This window comes from Mustela nigripes, chromosome X (genome assembly GCF_022355385.1).
Source record: "Mustela nigripes isolate SB6536 chromosome X, MUSNIG.SB6536, whole genome shotgun sequence".
Taxonomy (NCBI): Eukaryota; Metazoa; Chordata; class Mammalia; order Carnivora; family Mustelidae; genus Mustela; species Mustela nigripes.
Window position 1 is genome coordinate 2,932,588 of NC_081575.1, and position 14,668 is coordinate 2,947,255.

General features: G+C 36.7%; 1 protein-coding gene across 1 annotated transcript in view; it reads left to right on the forward strand.

Annotated features, from left to right (window-relative positions):
- GABRA3 (gamma-aminobutyric acid type A receptor subunit alpha3) overlaps positions 1-14,668 on the forward strand; it is a 385,158-nt gene that overhangs the window by 315,252 nt on the left and 55,238 nt on the right. The window contains exon 7 of the mRNA XM_059385929.1: positions 7,194-7,337. Within this exon, the coding sequence (XP_059241912.1) occupies positions 7,194-7,337 (144 nt within the window). The remainder of the gene's footprint in view (positions 1-7,193; positions 7,338-14,668) is intronic.

Sequence of the window (14,668 nt, forward strand, 5' to 3'; positions counted from 1 at the left end):
TATTTCTCCAGAAAGGGCTTTTATATCTCCCGAGAGGGTTTCTCTAATATCTTCCATGCCTTTTTCGAGACTGGCTAGAACCTTGAGAATCGTCATTCTGAACTCTAGATCTGACATATTACCAATGTCTGTATTGATTAGGTCCCCAGCTTTTGGTACTGCCTTTTATTCTTTTTTGTGTGTGTGTGTGTGTGTGTGGTGAATTTTTCCGCCTTGTCATTTTTTCCAGATAAGAGTATATGAAGGAGCGAGTAAAATACTATAAGGGTGGCAGCAACCCCAGGAAAATATGCTTTAACCAAATCAGAAGTGACCCCAACTCATGGCGGGGAGAAAGGGGATAAAAGAGGTTTTGGAAAAAAAAATTAAAAAAGAAAATGAATAAAGAAAAAATATAAAAAAGAAAAAACATATCTATTAGATAAATTAGTTTAAAATGTTAAAAAAATAAAAGGGTATAAGTTAAAAAAAATTAGCAGAAGAAGAAAAAGAAAAAAAAATTAAAACAAAACAATTTAAATTAACTTCAAGACTAAAGACTCATGGGGCGAAAGCCATGATTTCCATGATTTGCTTTCTTCTCCTCTGGAATTCTGCTGTTCTCCTTGGTATTGAACCTGCACTCCTTGGTAGGTGAACTTGGTCCTGGCTGGATTTCTTATTGATCTTCTGGGGGAGGGGCCTGTTGTAGTGATTCTCAAGTGTCTTTGCCCCAGGCAGAATTGCACTGCCCTTACCAGGCTTCTGGCTGTGTAATCAGCTCGGGTTTGCTTTCAGGAGCTTTTGTTCCCTGAACACTTTCCATAGAGTTCTGGAGGATGGGAATGAAAATGGCGGCCTCCCAGTCTCTGGCCCAGAGGAGCTGAGAGCTCGGGGCCCCACTCCTCAGTCCACCCTCAGAGAATAGCACCCAATTACTCCTGTCTCCCTGGCCTCTGGCCACGCTCTGAGCTCACCAAGGCTGCGACCAGTTCAAGGTAACCCTGAGCTGAGAGCTCACTCCTTGGCTCTGTCTCTGTAGCCAGCTTCCCCATTCTAATACCTGCAAGCTCTGTGACACTCTGACACCTCCGATCCTTCTGTGACCCTGCGGACCTGGGGCCACGCTGACCCCACATGGATTTCACCCCGTTTTAGCCTCTGGAGTGATGTCCCTCAGTGGAACAGACTTTTAAAAGTCCCAATTTTGTGCTCTGTTGCTCCGCTGCTTGCCGGGAGCCGGCCCCTCTCCCCAGGGTCTAACTTCCCATCGCTTTGGCTTCACTTCTCCACCAATCCTACCTTTCAGAAAATGGTTGATTTTCTGTTTCTAGAATTGCTGTTCTTCTTCTCTTCGATCTCCCGTTGGATTTGTAGGTGTTTGCAATCTTTATATAAGGTATCTAGCTGATCTCCTGCTACCTGATGTAACCTCAGCCTGCTACTTCTCCACCATCTTGACTCCTCCCTGCACTGATAAACCTTTAGCTAGATTCACCAAGCCAGAATAGAAGAAGAATTAAAATTACTAAAATTGTAAAGGAAGGAACATTACTACTGACTTTATGGAAATAAATAAGAATATACAGGAATACTATAAGCAATTGTATGCCAACAAATTAGACAGCCTAGATGAAATGGAAAATTTTCTAGAAATACAAAAATTACTGAAACTAACTAAAAGAATAAATAGAAATTTTTATTGGACCTATAACAAAGCAATTAATTGGTATTGTAATAACTCTCCAACCCCCCAAAACAGGCCTAGATGGCCTCAAAATTTATCTAAACCAAATATTTAAAGAAGAGTTATTAATAAGTCTTCATAAAGTGTTGCAAAATACAGAAGAGGAGGTAACATTTCTTAGCTCATTCAATCAGGTCATTATTACTCTGATTAAAAAAAAACACAAAGATCACAAGAAAACCACTGACAAATATTTATTATGAGCATGGACAGAAAATTCTTCAACAAAATACTAGCAAACTGAATCAAGCAACTTATAGTTTTTCTCTAAAATCTTCTTTTGTGTCACCTATCTTAATTTATTAGATTCTGTATTCTCATTGTTACATACTTCTTCAATTTCATCTCTTATTTCTCTCCACTTTACATTGGTTTGCCAGTTCCCAGAACAACGCAGATCTTTCCCACTTAGAAACCTTTACACTTACTGTTTTTTTGTTTTTGTTTTTGTTTTTGGCTTGAAATATTCTTCTCTGACTCTTTCTCACTTTTTAAGTTTCAGGTTAAAAGCCGTCCCTCAAAGAGTTCTTCTCTAATCGCTATACCTAATGAAACCTCTCCCTGCCTCTTGTCTTATTTGTCTAATACAATGCCTTAATATATGTTGACTGAATGAATTATTCAATCAAATAAGCAAGCAGTCTCTGAAAATATGAGTTCAAAAGGAATGATTTTTCATTGGTGCTATTGTGACAGGATTGTTTTTTATTTCCCATTTTACTGGGACCTAATACATACCAAGGCTCAGGTAATAGGAGACAATGAAATGCTTGTGCCATCATAGCCTATCCAATATATGTTGAGGGGGCCATTCTGGGAATGTAGTAATTCTAATCCTCTCATAGATATCCTTTTCTGCAGCATCCAACCCCAACACAGACACTCTTTCCCTGCTTTTCCATGACAGTAGAATGATTGGAACTGCAAAGAAAGGGTAGGGAAGAAAGGCGTGGGAGGAAAGATGAGATGTTAAAGGAGCCCAAGGGGCATGGAAGAAGGAAAAAAAAGAGAAAGCTTGAAGGAAAAGAGGGAGAAGAGTTCTGTTCACCTATAGTGAATGAACTTTATCATTATCCTTGACTTTCAAAAGCTACACTCTTAGAGTCATGTAGAATCCTTCCATAAATGTCCTCCTTTCCTTTCCTACTTTCATGAAAAGCAACCAGTTATAATCTGTTCTACCTCAGAAATCTTTTCTCAGTCTTACTCGATTCAGCCCACTATTACCATATGTTATTCTGTAAGGGTCACTCATACCAAACATTGTGATGGCCTTGTAAGTGATGTCTTAGCTTTAGTTTCACTATTTCCAGCCAGTCATCCATTATGTAGCTAGGGCAATCCTTTGAAAGCATACATTTTGCTATATCATCTTTCTACTTCAGGCACAACAACAACGTATAGCCTATGGACTAAAACTCTCTTTTCTTAAGTGTGGGCAATTAGGGCAATATTACCTCAGCCTTTCTCTAGCCTGTAAGTCCAGGGATACCATGAATTCCCTTAATACTGATGCTCTTGTATGCCTTTTGCCTTTGCAGTGTTGTTCTTTTGCTAGGAATGGTCTCTTTTCATCTTTTAAAGGTAGTCTCATTTCTAAGCACTATCTACTTTATGAAATCTTCCCTAATACTCCACTCTGAGCAGAAGCCACCACCTACCCTAACACCACCATGAGTTCCTTTGATTTTTGTTTACTCTTACAAAGTTAAGCTGTGAACAGCCAAGTAGTTTTCAGTTTATTTTCTTTTTTCTTTCTTTTTTTTATTAATTTTTTTATTTCTTGTAAACATATATTTTTATCCCCAGGGGTACAGGTCTGTGAATCACCAGGTTTACACACTTCACAGCACTCACCGAAGCACACAACCTATTTTCTTGAATTTATTTCTTCATCTTCCTTCTCTTCCTTTTTCAGTTCATATCTTTCCTGCTTTGACCTTCATCATAAAAGAGGACATTTCCCCCCCATAAGTCCCTCTGCTCCCATACATTATTTTCAAAGAAATGAAACGATTACTTTTTACTTAAAACAAGTTACAGCTCTGGGTCCAATGAAGTTTTAAAGTATGCATAGTGCATGTTTTATTGTCACGTTTGTACTAGGACATGCTAGCATTTTTAGGGTTAATATTCAAGATTGTCTGCCCAAAGTATTTGACTTAAGTTAAGAGACACACCAAGAAATTCCTTCTCTTTCTTAGGGGTAGAAAATATTTTCCATCTCCTACTCTTTCCCTGAAAGTCCTCACATTGTTAAACTTTTGAGTATATTGGAGAGAACACTGAATTGTCCTTTAAACATAGGGATTTATAACACCCTGAATGGCAAAGATAAGAATACGTATACAGGTGATTTTCTGTTTAGGAGTAGTAGAACCCCAAGCATATGTACTTAAGATGGGAGACACTGGGGAAAATAAGAGAACAGTGTCTTGTGAACATCTTTACTTAATAATCTTAGAGCAATTTTTTAATAAGGAAGTGAGAAGAGTCCTGAGGAGAGGATTTCCCTTCCTGGTGATAATAGTTTAAAGATCTACAGTTCTAATTACTCTGCCATCAGAAAGGATGAATACTTACTATTTACATTGACTTGGGTGCAACTGAAGGGTATAATGCTGAGCAAAGTAAGTCAACCAGAGAAAGACAATTATCAGAATGTTTCACTCATATGTGGAACATAAGAAATAGTGCAGAGGACCACAAAGGAAGGAAGGGAAAACTGAAGGTGATGGGCATTAAGGAGGGCATGTGATGTGATGAACACTGGGTGTTATATGCAACTGATGAATTATTGAACACTATGTGTGAAACTACTGATGTACTATATGTTGGCTACTTGAATCTAAAAAAAAAACATCTACAATTCTGGTTGGTACCCTAGGAGAAGATGTCTAGACCAGAAGTTGCAAATTGGTGGTTTGCAAATGTAATTTGTTTGATCCATATAGTGTTTATAACTTTTAAAATTATTTGTGAAGATTTAGAATTTGAGAAATGTGACATAAAACCCCAGATTTGATTATTATTTTATGATCAGAAGATATGACAACATTGGTCTCAAATTCTCACATGGCCAATCCAGGTGAGTAGTGGTTGCCCTTGTAAATGGACACATGTTTGCCCATTATCCCAAATTTCCATCACTTTCTACCCTCCCCCTGAAAAAGGGTCCAATGTCAGTTTCCATTAATCAACTCACTTGCACCTTTGTTTTACATGTAGTAGAATTAAGAGCTCCTAATAGAATTAAAAGGAAAGTGACATAGTTCTTGTCATCAAAACTTGAGGGGGAAAAAAAAAAAGGCTGAAAGGACTGGTTTCAAAACAGGGGAGTTTACATTTCCTTACAGAAATGAAGACTATTTCTACATCTTTACCATGCATATAAAGAAACCCTTGTTGAAGAAATAAAACTTCAGGTATTACCATGATGCAATTTGTTATAAAGCACTATAATTGATATATAAAAAAGATGTACAATAAAAGTCTTAATTAGCTTTAAAGAACAGACTGAAATTTCAACATGTTTTGTGTTTAAATGCATATACTAAGTGTTGCTGTTGGGAAATGAAATTATATCTTAAGCAACAAACCTTCCCAGCTATCAAAATATTTTATAGATACCAAATTTATTTTTAAAAAGGTATATTGCAGAATAAATTATATGTTGAACTACAAGTTTTTTAAAATTATTTTATTTATTTATTTGACAGAAAGAGAGAGAACACAAGCAGAAGGGAGTGGGAGAGGGAGAAGTAGGCTCTCCACTGAGCAGGGAGCCTGATGCGGGGTTCAATCCCAGGATCCTGGGATCATGACTTGAGCTGAAGGCAGACACTTAACTGAGCCACCCAGGTGCCTTTTCAAACTACAAGTATTTTCATCTGTGTTGAATAAATGACTGAGGTCATATATAGGACATACGTGGCAAGCTGGATTTCTTGTGGCATTTTCTTTTATAGCTTATGAGAGTACAGATATAAAAAATACTATAGAGTTATATACATTTTTTCATGATTTCAGTGAGAATTTTGATGTGAATGAAGAAATTTTTGGCTGTTGCCCATTATAAGAAATTCAGAAAATGGTTTATTTGGGTATATTGAAAAGAGTCCTAAGAAGTATAATATTTGCAGACCATAATTAGTACATATGAGTGTTAATGTCAGATGTAATGAAATCTATATCCAATGTTGCAAAGTTTTGTAAAGACACAGAATTTATGTTTGTTCACTGGTAGATTCACTAGGAATTATTTGCTTTGTGGTAAAAGACTTGAATAGAGCATATTATAGAGACAGCAGCTGCCACCATGAGCTGGAGACTTCCTATTAGGTTGAATAACAGCTCAAAAGTTGGGTGAAATGAGTGAATAGTATAGTTCAGCTTCTCTTTATGAACCTAGGTGCCTGCATTAGGGCAAGGTGTTCACCCCAACAAAAAACCCACTGTACAAAGAGTAAGTCCATGTCTGGAAAGAAAGCAATTCTCTTCCTTTAAGATACTAACTTAAACTAAATAACATCATTCCTTATTCTCTCACCATTTCTCTTACCCTCACCCTTATTAAAACTAATCCATACTTAAATTCTGTATTCAACATGGGAATTCCAAATATAAGATCTGACATTAATACCCTGGTGCAGAGTAAAGGAGGCAGGTTTCTGGGTTTTTTGTTTGTTTGTTTGTTTGTTTTTAAGATTTTATTTCTTTATTTTACAGAGATCACAAGCAGGCAGAGAGGCAGGCAGGGTAGAAGGGAAGCAGGCTCCCTGCTGAGCAGAGAGCCCGATGCGGGGCTTGATCCCAAGATCCTGAGACCATGACCCGAGCCGAAGGCAAAGGCTTTAACCAACTGAACCACTCAGGCGCCCCTGGTTTCTGTTTTGCAAATCAAAGTGGAAATAATTTTTAAAAGAAAATTGCAATTAATTATTGCTATTTTTAATTTGAGCTTTTTATGTTTTTAATTTAAAATATCTCTACAGTGATTTTTACCTTATCTCATATGCTCACTCCATAGTAATTAAAATTGTATTACATTTTTGATAGGTTTTTTTTTTTTTTACAACTAGCCTGATTTACTTATTTCTGATACCACTCCTATAGACATTTGAATTTGTGACATCTGCATTAGATAATAATTTTGCTATTCCTCCCCTTACGTCTATTGTCTACCCTCCAAGAGAAGGAAAAGTCTAACAATATATCATCAGTCAGAAAGACTGTCATTGAAAGAAAAAACCACTTTAGGTTCACTCCTGTGTACCCAGCATAAACTGTAGAAGTTATTCAATGAGTGTTTACTAGATGGATGGATAAATGTACTTCAGTTGAAGACAGAACACATACCCAGAACTCTTTCGGGAGGGAAGCTGTATTTCAGTCTCATGCAAGTTCAGTATTAAGGATAATTACTTTCTTTCCCCTTCAACTTCTTCTTGGCCCTTTTCTGCTTTAGATGCCTATACAACAGCTGAAGTGGTTTATTCTTGGACTCTTGGGAAGAACAAATCTGTGGAAGTAGCACAGGATGGCTCCCGCCTGAATCAGTATGACCTGCTGGGCCATGTTGTTGGGACAGAGATAATCCGGTCTAGTACAGGTATTTATTTATTTTATTTAATAAGCATTTTTATAACCTGAACCATATACCAGTCTTATACCTGTGCTTATAAAAACATGTAACCCCCAAAGTAGTCTTGTGATATAGGTACTATTATCAAAAGGAAATTGAGACATAGAAATGTTCAGTAATTTGTCCCATGTTACATAATATAATATCAGAAACAAGATCTGAACTCAGGCAGATTGGATCCCAAGCCAATGTTTTTAACTATGATCCCCTGTTGTCTAAGTGGGTTAGAAGGTCAAAGACATTAGGGCTGAACTGTGGTAGAAGAGAAGGCAGAGGGAAGCCATAATGATTGGAGAACTGAACTTTGATCCTAAAGGTTTCTTGAAGACATTTGCTCAACTCTTCCAATGCTGAAGTGACAAATTAATAAGCCAGGAGGGTCCAGGTACACAGCCAGGAGGTCCAAGGATGAGCCATGGAATTATTTTTTAAGTGAGTCACCCATCTCAAAAACAAGTCTGTCTGGCAAAACTTTCCAGGTCCTCTCAATAGCTAAGTATTAGATTAATAAATGGAACCTAGAGACTTTTTTTGTAGGCTAGAGTCCTGTTTAGAGACTGACCAGTTACAGGGGCCTAAGGAAGGAGGGACCCTGAATCTGAACTAACCCTAGAGTATTTGGCAAAATGAAGTATATCTTTTGGGTCCACATAGCTTACAAGACTTTTTTTGGTGTTAAGGGTAGGAACTTTCGGCACTTGTCTTGGCGAAAGATCTGAATCTACAATTATAAATGGATTATGGTATTCTTGCTCTTTTATTTCATTATCCAGACACTCTTTCCACTTCATGTGGTGTTATAGTATATCATCTTATCTGTGCCCTGTTTTCCCTCCATCTCAGGGTGGAAAATTTCAGGGACAACAGTATTTTGAGATTTAGAATTTGGTATGGGGAAAGACTATTACAAAGAAAGGCAATACTGAAGTGTAAATGTAAAAACATGATCTATCAGAGAAGCTACAAGCGGTTCAGAGTAAGAAGTGAAAGGTAGAGAGAGTGTGGGGCCATGGGAATGTGGGCTGCTTTCCTCTGAGAGGATTCTGGGGTTTGGCCCATGGAGTTGGTACTGCGTGGACCAGGCTGAGCAGCTGGGCAGATACTAATGTATATAGCTGGCCCAGGTCCAAGAGTTTTCCCCCTCCAGCAGGTGTGAGTTAGCTGCTGGAGCCAAATGCCCAGTTTTGCAGAATGTACATGTGGGTTCTAGAGGCGGGTGTGCCCAGGCCACTTGGACCTCATAACTTCACTCCAAAGAGCACTCCATGTCTGCACAGTGAGCTACTGTGCTCCGGGGGCTCAGATTCTGGCTATGCCTCCTATCCTCTGGAAGCACTGGAATTGTGGTCTGGGGCCAGTTGCCCAACCTCCCTAACTTGGTTTGCTCACAGTGAATGTACACCATGGTATAAGTGTTGCTTACAGTTGCAGACCTATTGCTAGGTTTGCATGCCCTGACCCCTGGACTGAGCACAGGCCTTGTTAGGGTGCTTGAAACCCACTTCCTGAGACCCCATGAAAGGGTAGGACCAAGGGCACCTCAGCTGGACTTGGTGTGTATATGTGGGGGGTAGTCTTCCCCACCTGGACAGTAATTCTGCTCTCCCCAAACAGGGGGAGGGAGCAGTCCTTCAGTACCCACATGTGCATACTACGTTCCATTTGTCCTATGGTAGCCCTTAACATTTGGGGGCAGAAGCCTTTGTCCTGCTACTGGGTGCATCTGCACTGTGCTGCCTTTGCAGCTGGGGCTAGGGCCTCCTTTCTGTGATTACATACCTGAAATGCATGCCTGTTCTCCCCCATGTGAGCTATGGGCAAAGAGGACCCAACGTCCTAAAGGAGGTCATGTGTGTGCCTGCAGGTGACAAGGCTCGGCTCAGAGCAGCACAGAGGGTCCCTATAGGCCCAGGGCACACCGCCCCTATGCAAGATGTCTACCCTGAGGGAGGGAGAGAACTCCCCGCTGCATCCGTGACTCTCCTCACTTCCCAGTCCTTCCTCAGCACTGCTCACGTGGCATCAGCTTTTGAGATCCATCATTGGCTATCCAAGCGGTCCCAGCTCCCATGTCACTTGCTTAAACCACTGTTTGTTTAGTCTTTATCACACAGGCAATGCACATTCATTATAGGAAAAGTAGAATACACAGGAGAGCAGAGTATGGAAATATTCTTTAATCCCACCGTTAACTGATTATTATACATTTTGGTGCATAATCTTTAAGAAGGTTCCTATGTATTTTTTTACATAAATACCATTGATACTGTTTTTAATTTAATTTTATATTATAAGCATATTTTCTTATCAACAAATATATAAAATCCAAATAAAATGTATATACAAGTTAGCAATATTTTTATTTAGTTATACTGGACATTTTATTAGTTTTGGGTATATAATATAATGATTCAATATTCTTATATATAGCAAAATTATTATCTATCTCAGTAATTCTGGTTACCATCTGTCAACATATATAGTTGTTTTTTTCTTGAGAAATTTCAGAGCTCTTTTCAGCAGCTTTCAAATACGCAGTAAGGTATTATTAACTATAGTCACCAGGCTGTACAGTACATACCTAAGACTTACTTATTTTATAATGGAAGTTTGTATCTTTTGACCACCTTCACCCGTTTCACCCACTGCCCCTCTTATGCTCTCAGCAACCACCAATCTGCTCTGTGTAACTATGAACTTGGTTTGTTTGCTTGTTTGTTTTTTGCATTTTTTAAAAAAACTCCATGTATAAATGAGATTAAAACAATATTGGTGTTTCTCTGACTTATTTCACTTAGCATAATACCCTCAAGCTCCATCCATGTTGTTGTAAATGACAAGATTTCCTTCTTTTGATGGCTGAATAATATTCCACTGCCACTGCATATATGTGTATGTATATTTATATACATGTATATATGTGTATGTAATAGATATATACATTCATAGCACATTTTCTTTATCCATTCATCCATCAATGGAAACTTAAGTTGTTTCCACATCATCCTGACTATTGTAAAAATGCTTAACATTGGAGTGCAAATATCTTTGAGTTAGTGTTTTCATTTTCTTTGGATAAATACCCAGAAGTGGCATTGCTGGATCATAGGGTATTTCTATTTTTAATTTTTTGAGGAAACTCCACACTATTTTCCACAGTAGTTGCACCAATTTATATCCCACCAACCAAAGTGCACAAATGTTCCCTTTGCTCCACATCCTTGCAAGTACTTGTTGCTTTTTGTTAGTTATAAATAGTAATATTTAAACAATTATAATAGACATAATTATAATAAACATTAATTATTACTTGTTTTAGTTACTTTAAATTTTAAAAGAAAATTAAAAAGCACTCCTTCAAGGCCACAGAATTCTTGGTAACAATATGAGAGGTTTTGTTGTCACTGGGAAGTATGGCATTTCATTGTGAAACTCAATAAAATAATACCTTCATTTTAATGGCCTCATATATGTGGATCATAGTCCATTTAACCAATTATTTAGTAGTATTTTCTATGTTTTAATGCTATAAACAACACTGTGAAGACCTTCTTTTTCTATATCTTATTTTGTCCCTGTGTAATCATCTGCCTAGGATAGATAGAATACTAAGAATTTTATCTCAGAAAGTAGATACATTTCTAAAAATTTTAATACATATTGACAAATTGCCATTTTAAAACGTTAAAAAATTCATGGTCCCATTATCTGTGTATTAGCATGTCAGTTTCCCTTCACTATTGGCAATGCAGATGTTGTGGGCTGAATTATGTCCCCTCAAAAGATACATTGAAATCCTGACTCACTGTACACCAGTAAGTGACCTTATTTGAAAATAGGGCCATTGTAGATATAATTAGATTATATCTCAAATTAGTTTTGAACACATGATATAATGTACATTAGTAAAGAGGTGATTTTTATTGTATTAAATTCACTCACACAATTCAATACTATGCAGATGTAAGAAAGAATGAGGAAGTTCTTGATGTATCATTTCAAGGGAATATCTGCAGGCTATAGGGTTGAGTGAAAAAAACAAGGCACAGAACACTGAACAGTAAGGTATATATACTGGTATAGAGATAGTATTTCTAGAAGGATACACAAGAGGCTGTTAATTGTTTTTGTTGTTTTTCTTTAAATAATACTATAGAAATTACAACTTTAAAAAAGATTTTATTTTCTTTTATTTATTTAAAGATTATTTATTTATTTATTTGTTTGACATACAGAGATCACAAATAGGCAGAGAGGCAGGCAGAGAGAGAGGAAGGGAAGCAGGCTCCTGCTGGGCAGAAAGCCCAACACGGGGCTTGATCCCAGAACCTGGGATCATGACCCAGGCAGACGGCAGTGGCTTTAACACACTGAGCCACCCAAGCACCCCAGATTTTATTTATTTTGAGAGATAGAGAGAGAACATGAACAGGGGGAAGGGCCAAGTGAGAAAATCTCAAGCCAGATCTACGCTGAGCACAAAGTCCAAACGGGGCTCTATTCCATGACCCTGAGATCATGACCTAAGCCAAATCCAACTGACTGAACCACCCAAACACCCCAAGAGGTTGTTAATTGGAGAAATGAGATGGGTGGTTTGGGGGCATCTATGGGAGGGAGACTTTTTGCTATAAACCCTTTGATACCCTTTGATTTAGAAACCATATTAATATTATTAATATAATATAATAATATATAATGTAATATTATTATCATATGTATGTATATTGTTTCATGTGATTATAAATTATGGACATTCTTTGCTGAATTCTAAATATGCTATTCTCTCTGGGGTCCAGAATATTAACAGAATGCTGGACCAGAGAAATATCACAATCCATAGATGCTCTGTTTTATATGAGTGGCTTTCTCTCTGAATGCTCTCAGTTCTTAGTATGAAGTACAGGCATACCTCGGAGATGCTGCCACTTCAGTTTCAGACCAGCAAAATAAGTAAATATTGCAATAAAGTGAGCCAAGTGAATTTTTGGTTTCCCAGTGTATATAAAAGTTTTATTTATACTATACTGTAGTTTATTAAATGTACAATAGCATTATGTTGAAAAATTTATATACCTTAATTTAAAAATACCTTATTCCCAAATAGTGCTAACCATCTCCTACGTTTTCATGATCAGTGATCATATAACCAAATTATAATCAGTGACCTCAGATTACCATAATAAATATGCTAATAATAGAAACAGTTTGAAATATTGTAAGATTTACCAAAATGTAACACAGAAACATGAAATGAGCAAATGTTTTTGGAAAACTGTCAATATAGACTTGTTTGACATAGGTTGCCACAAACATTCAATTTACGAAAGACCCAGTACTGAGGTATTTACCCAAAAGAAACAAAATTAATTAGAAAAGACATGTGTACCTCTATCTTCATTGCAACATTATTTACAGTAGTCAAGATATAGAAGCAAACTAAGTGTCCACAGGTAGAAAAATGGATTAAAAAGGTGTGCCATATATATGTGCATGTATATATATATATTCATGTGTGTATATATATGTGTGTGTGTTTACACACACAAATACATCTATACACAATGGAATATTACTCAGCCATAAAAAATAGTGAAATCTTGCCATTTGAGACAACATGAATGGTGCTAGAGGGTATTATGCTAAGTGAAATAAGTTGGACAGAGAAAGGCAATTATCATATGTGGAATCTAAAAACAAAAGAAATGAACAAACAGAAAACAGAAAAAGACTCAAATATAGAGGGCTGATGTTTTGGGGAGGGAATGGGTAAAATAGATGAAGGGGATTAAGAGTTACAAAATTCCAGTTATAAAATAAATGCATCATGAGGATGAAAGGTAAAAAATAGGGAATATAGTTCATAATATTGTAATAGCTTCGTATATTGATGGATGGTAACTACACTTATCATGATGAGCCCTGAGTAGTAAATAGTATTGTCAAGTCACTCTGAGGTATACTTGAGTCTAATACAACATTGTATGCTAACTATATTCAATAAAATCAATAAATAATCAAGTAAATAAAATGAGGTATGCCTGTAATTCTAAGCAAAAAAATCCTCCTCTTTGCTCCAAATTCAAATATGTGTTAAATAAATAAATAAAAGTCTTCAAAAATCTGTGTTTAGCTGCTCACACCATTCCCTATTTTAGCTCCAATTCCATTTTCTCTCATTTGGGAAATTATTGCATTAATTTTCTAAATAGAGGATTTGAATGCATGATCTTATTTTTCCATTCCCAGAAATGTGATTTAGAAGAATAAAGAAGGCAAGATAAAAGTTCAAGGAAGAGAGAAAGAGAATTGAAAAAAAACAAACATGAATTTAAGAAAGTCTATCTACTCACTTAATATAATGAGTTAATTTGCCAAGCTATTTAAAAAATCTTCTTGTGTCTTTCACAACCTTTGATATTAGCTAAATTGTGAATGTGATTTCCACTGTATTCTCAAATATGTCGCATTTAACACAAATGGAATTTAATAGGCTGGAGTGCAAAGTCAAGGGAAAATTCCCAAACCACTTAAAGGGTCATCTTTCATAATAAGACACACAAAGAGAGGCCACAAGGAGAAGGGGAATATAATGATCCACTTTATAAAAATATATTCAGTTATGTAAAGCATTTGCTGAACTCTTCTGTATTTCTAATCCATAGATAGAAACTAATTTGTGAATACATATGCATTATATGTTTTATATTGTACCCTTGGATATTTTACACACAACACAGATGGTACTTAATAAGCTTAATAATAAGCTGAGACACAGGGTGGAAATATAATGGGGAATTTGGAAAAAAAAATCTTCCAATCTGATCAAAGCTTTGACTCTTTGGCAGAGAAGAGGATGTAAAGAGATACAAAATACCAGAGTTTCATTTAAGAGAACCTAGTCAGTTAATTAACACAATGAATTAATTTGTTAAGTTTTGTAAACATTCACTTGTGGTTTTCACCTACAGAAAGTATCTAGGGTACGAATACATGTGAATGCCCAAAGGTGAATTTCCATTATCTCTTTGACTATTTCACATTGGACCCAGACTGTCTGCGATACAAGAGCAGAAATGGGAAATCTTCACAACCGAACAAAAGGCTTCAGTTCTCACTAAGGAAAATTCTTTTTGCCTCTTTGCTTTCCCTGGCACCCCAGCTTTATTGAGATATAATTTTTTTAATATAATTTTTTTATTTTTTATAAACATATATTTTTATCCCCAGGGGTACAGGTCTGTGAATCACCAGGTTTACACACTTCACAGCACTCACCCAAGCACATACCCTCCCCA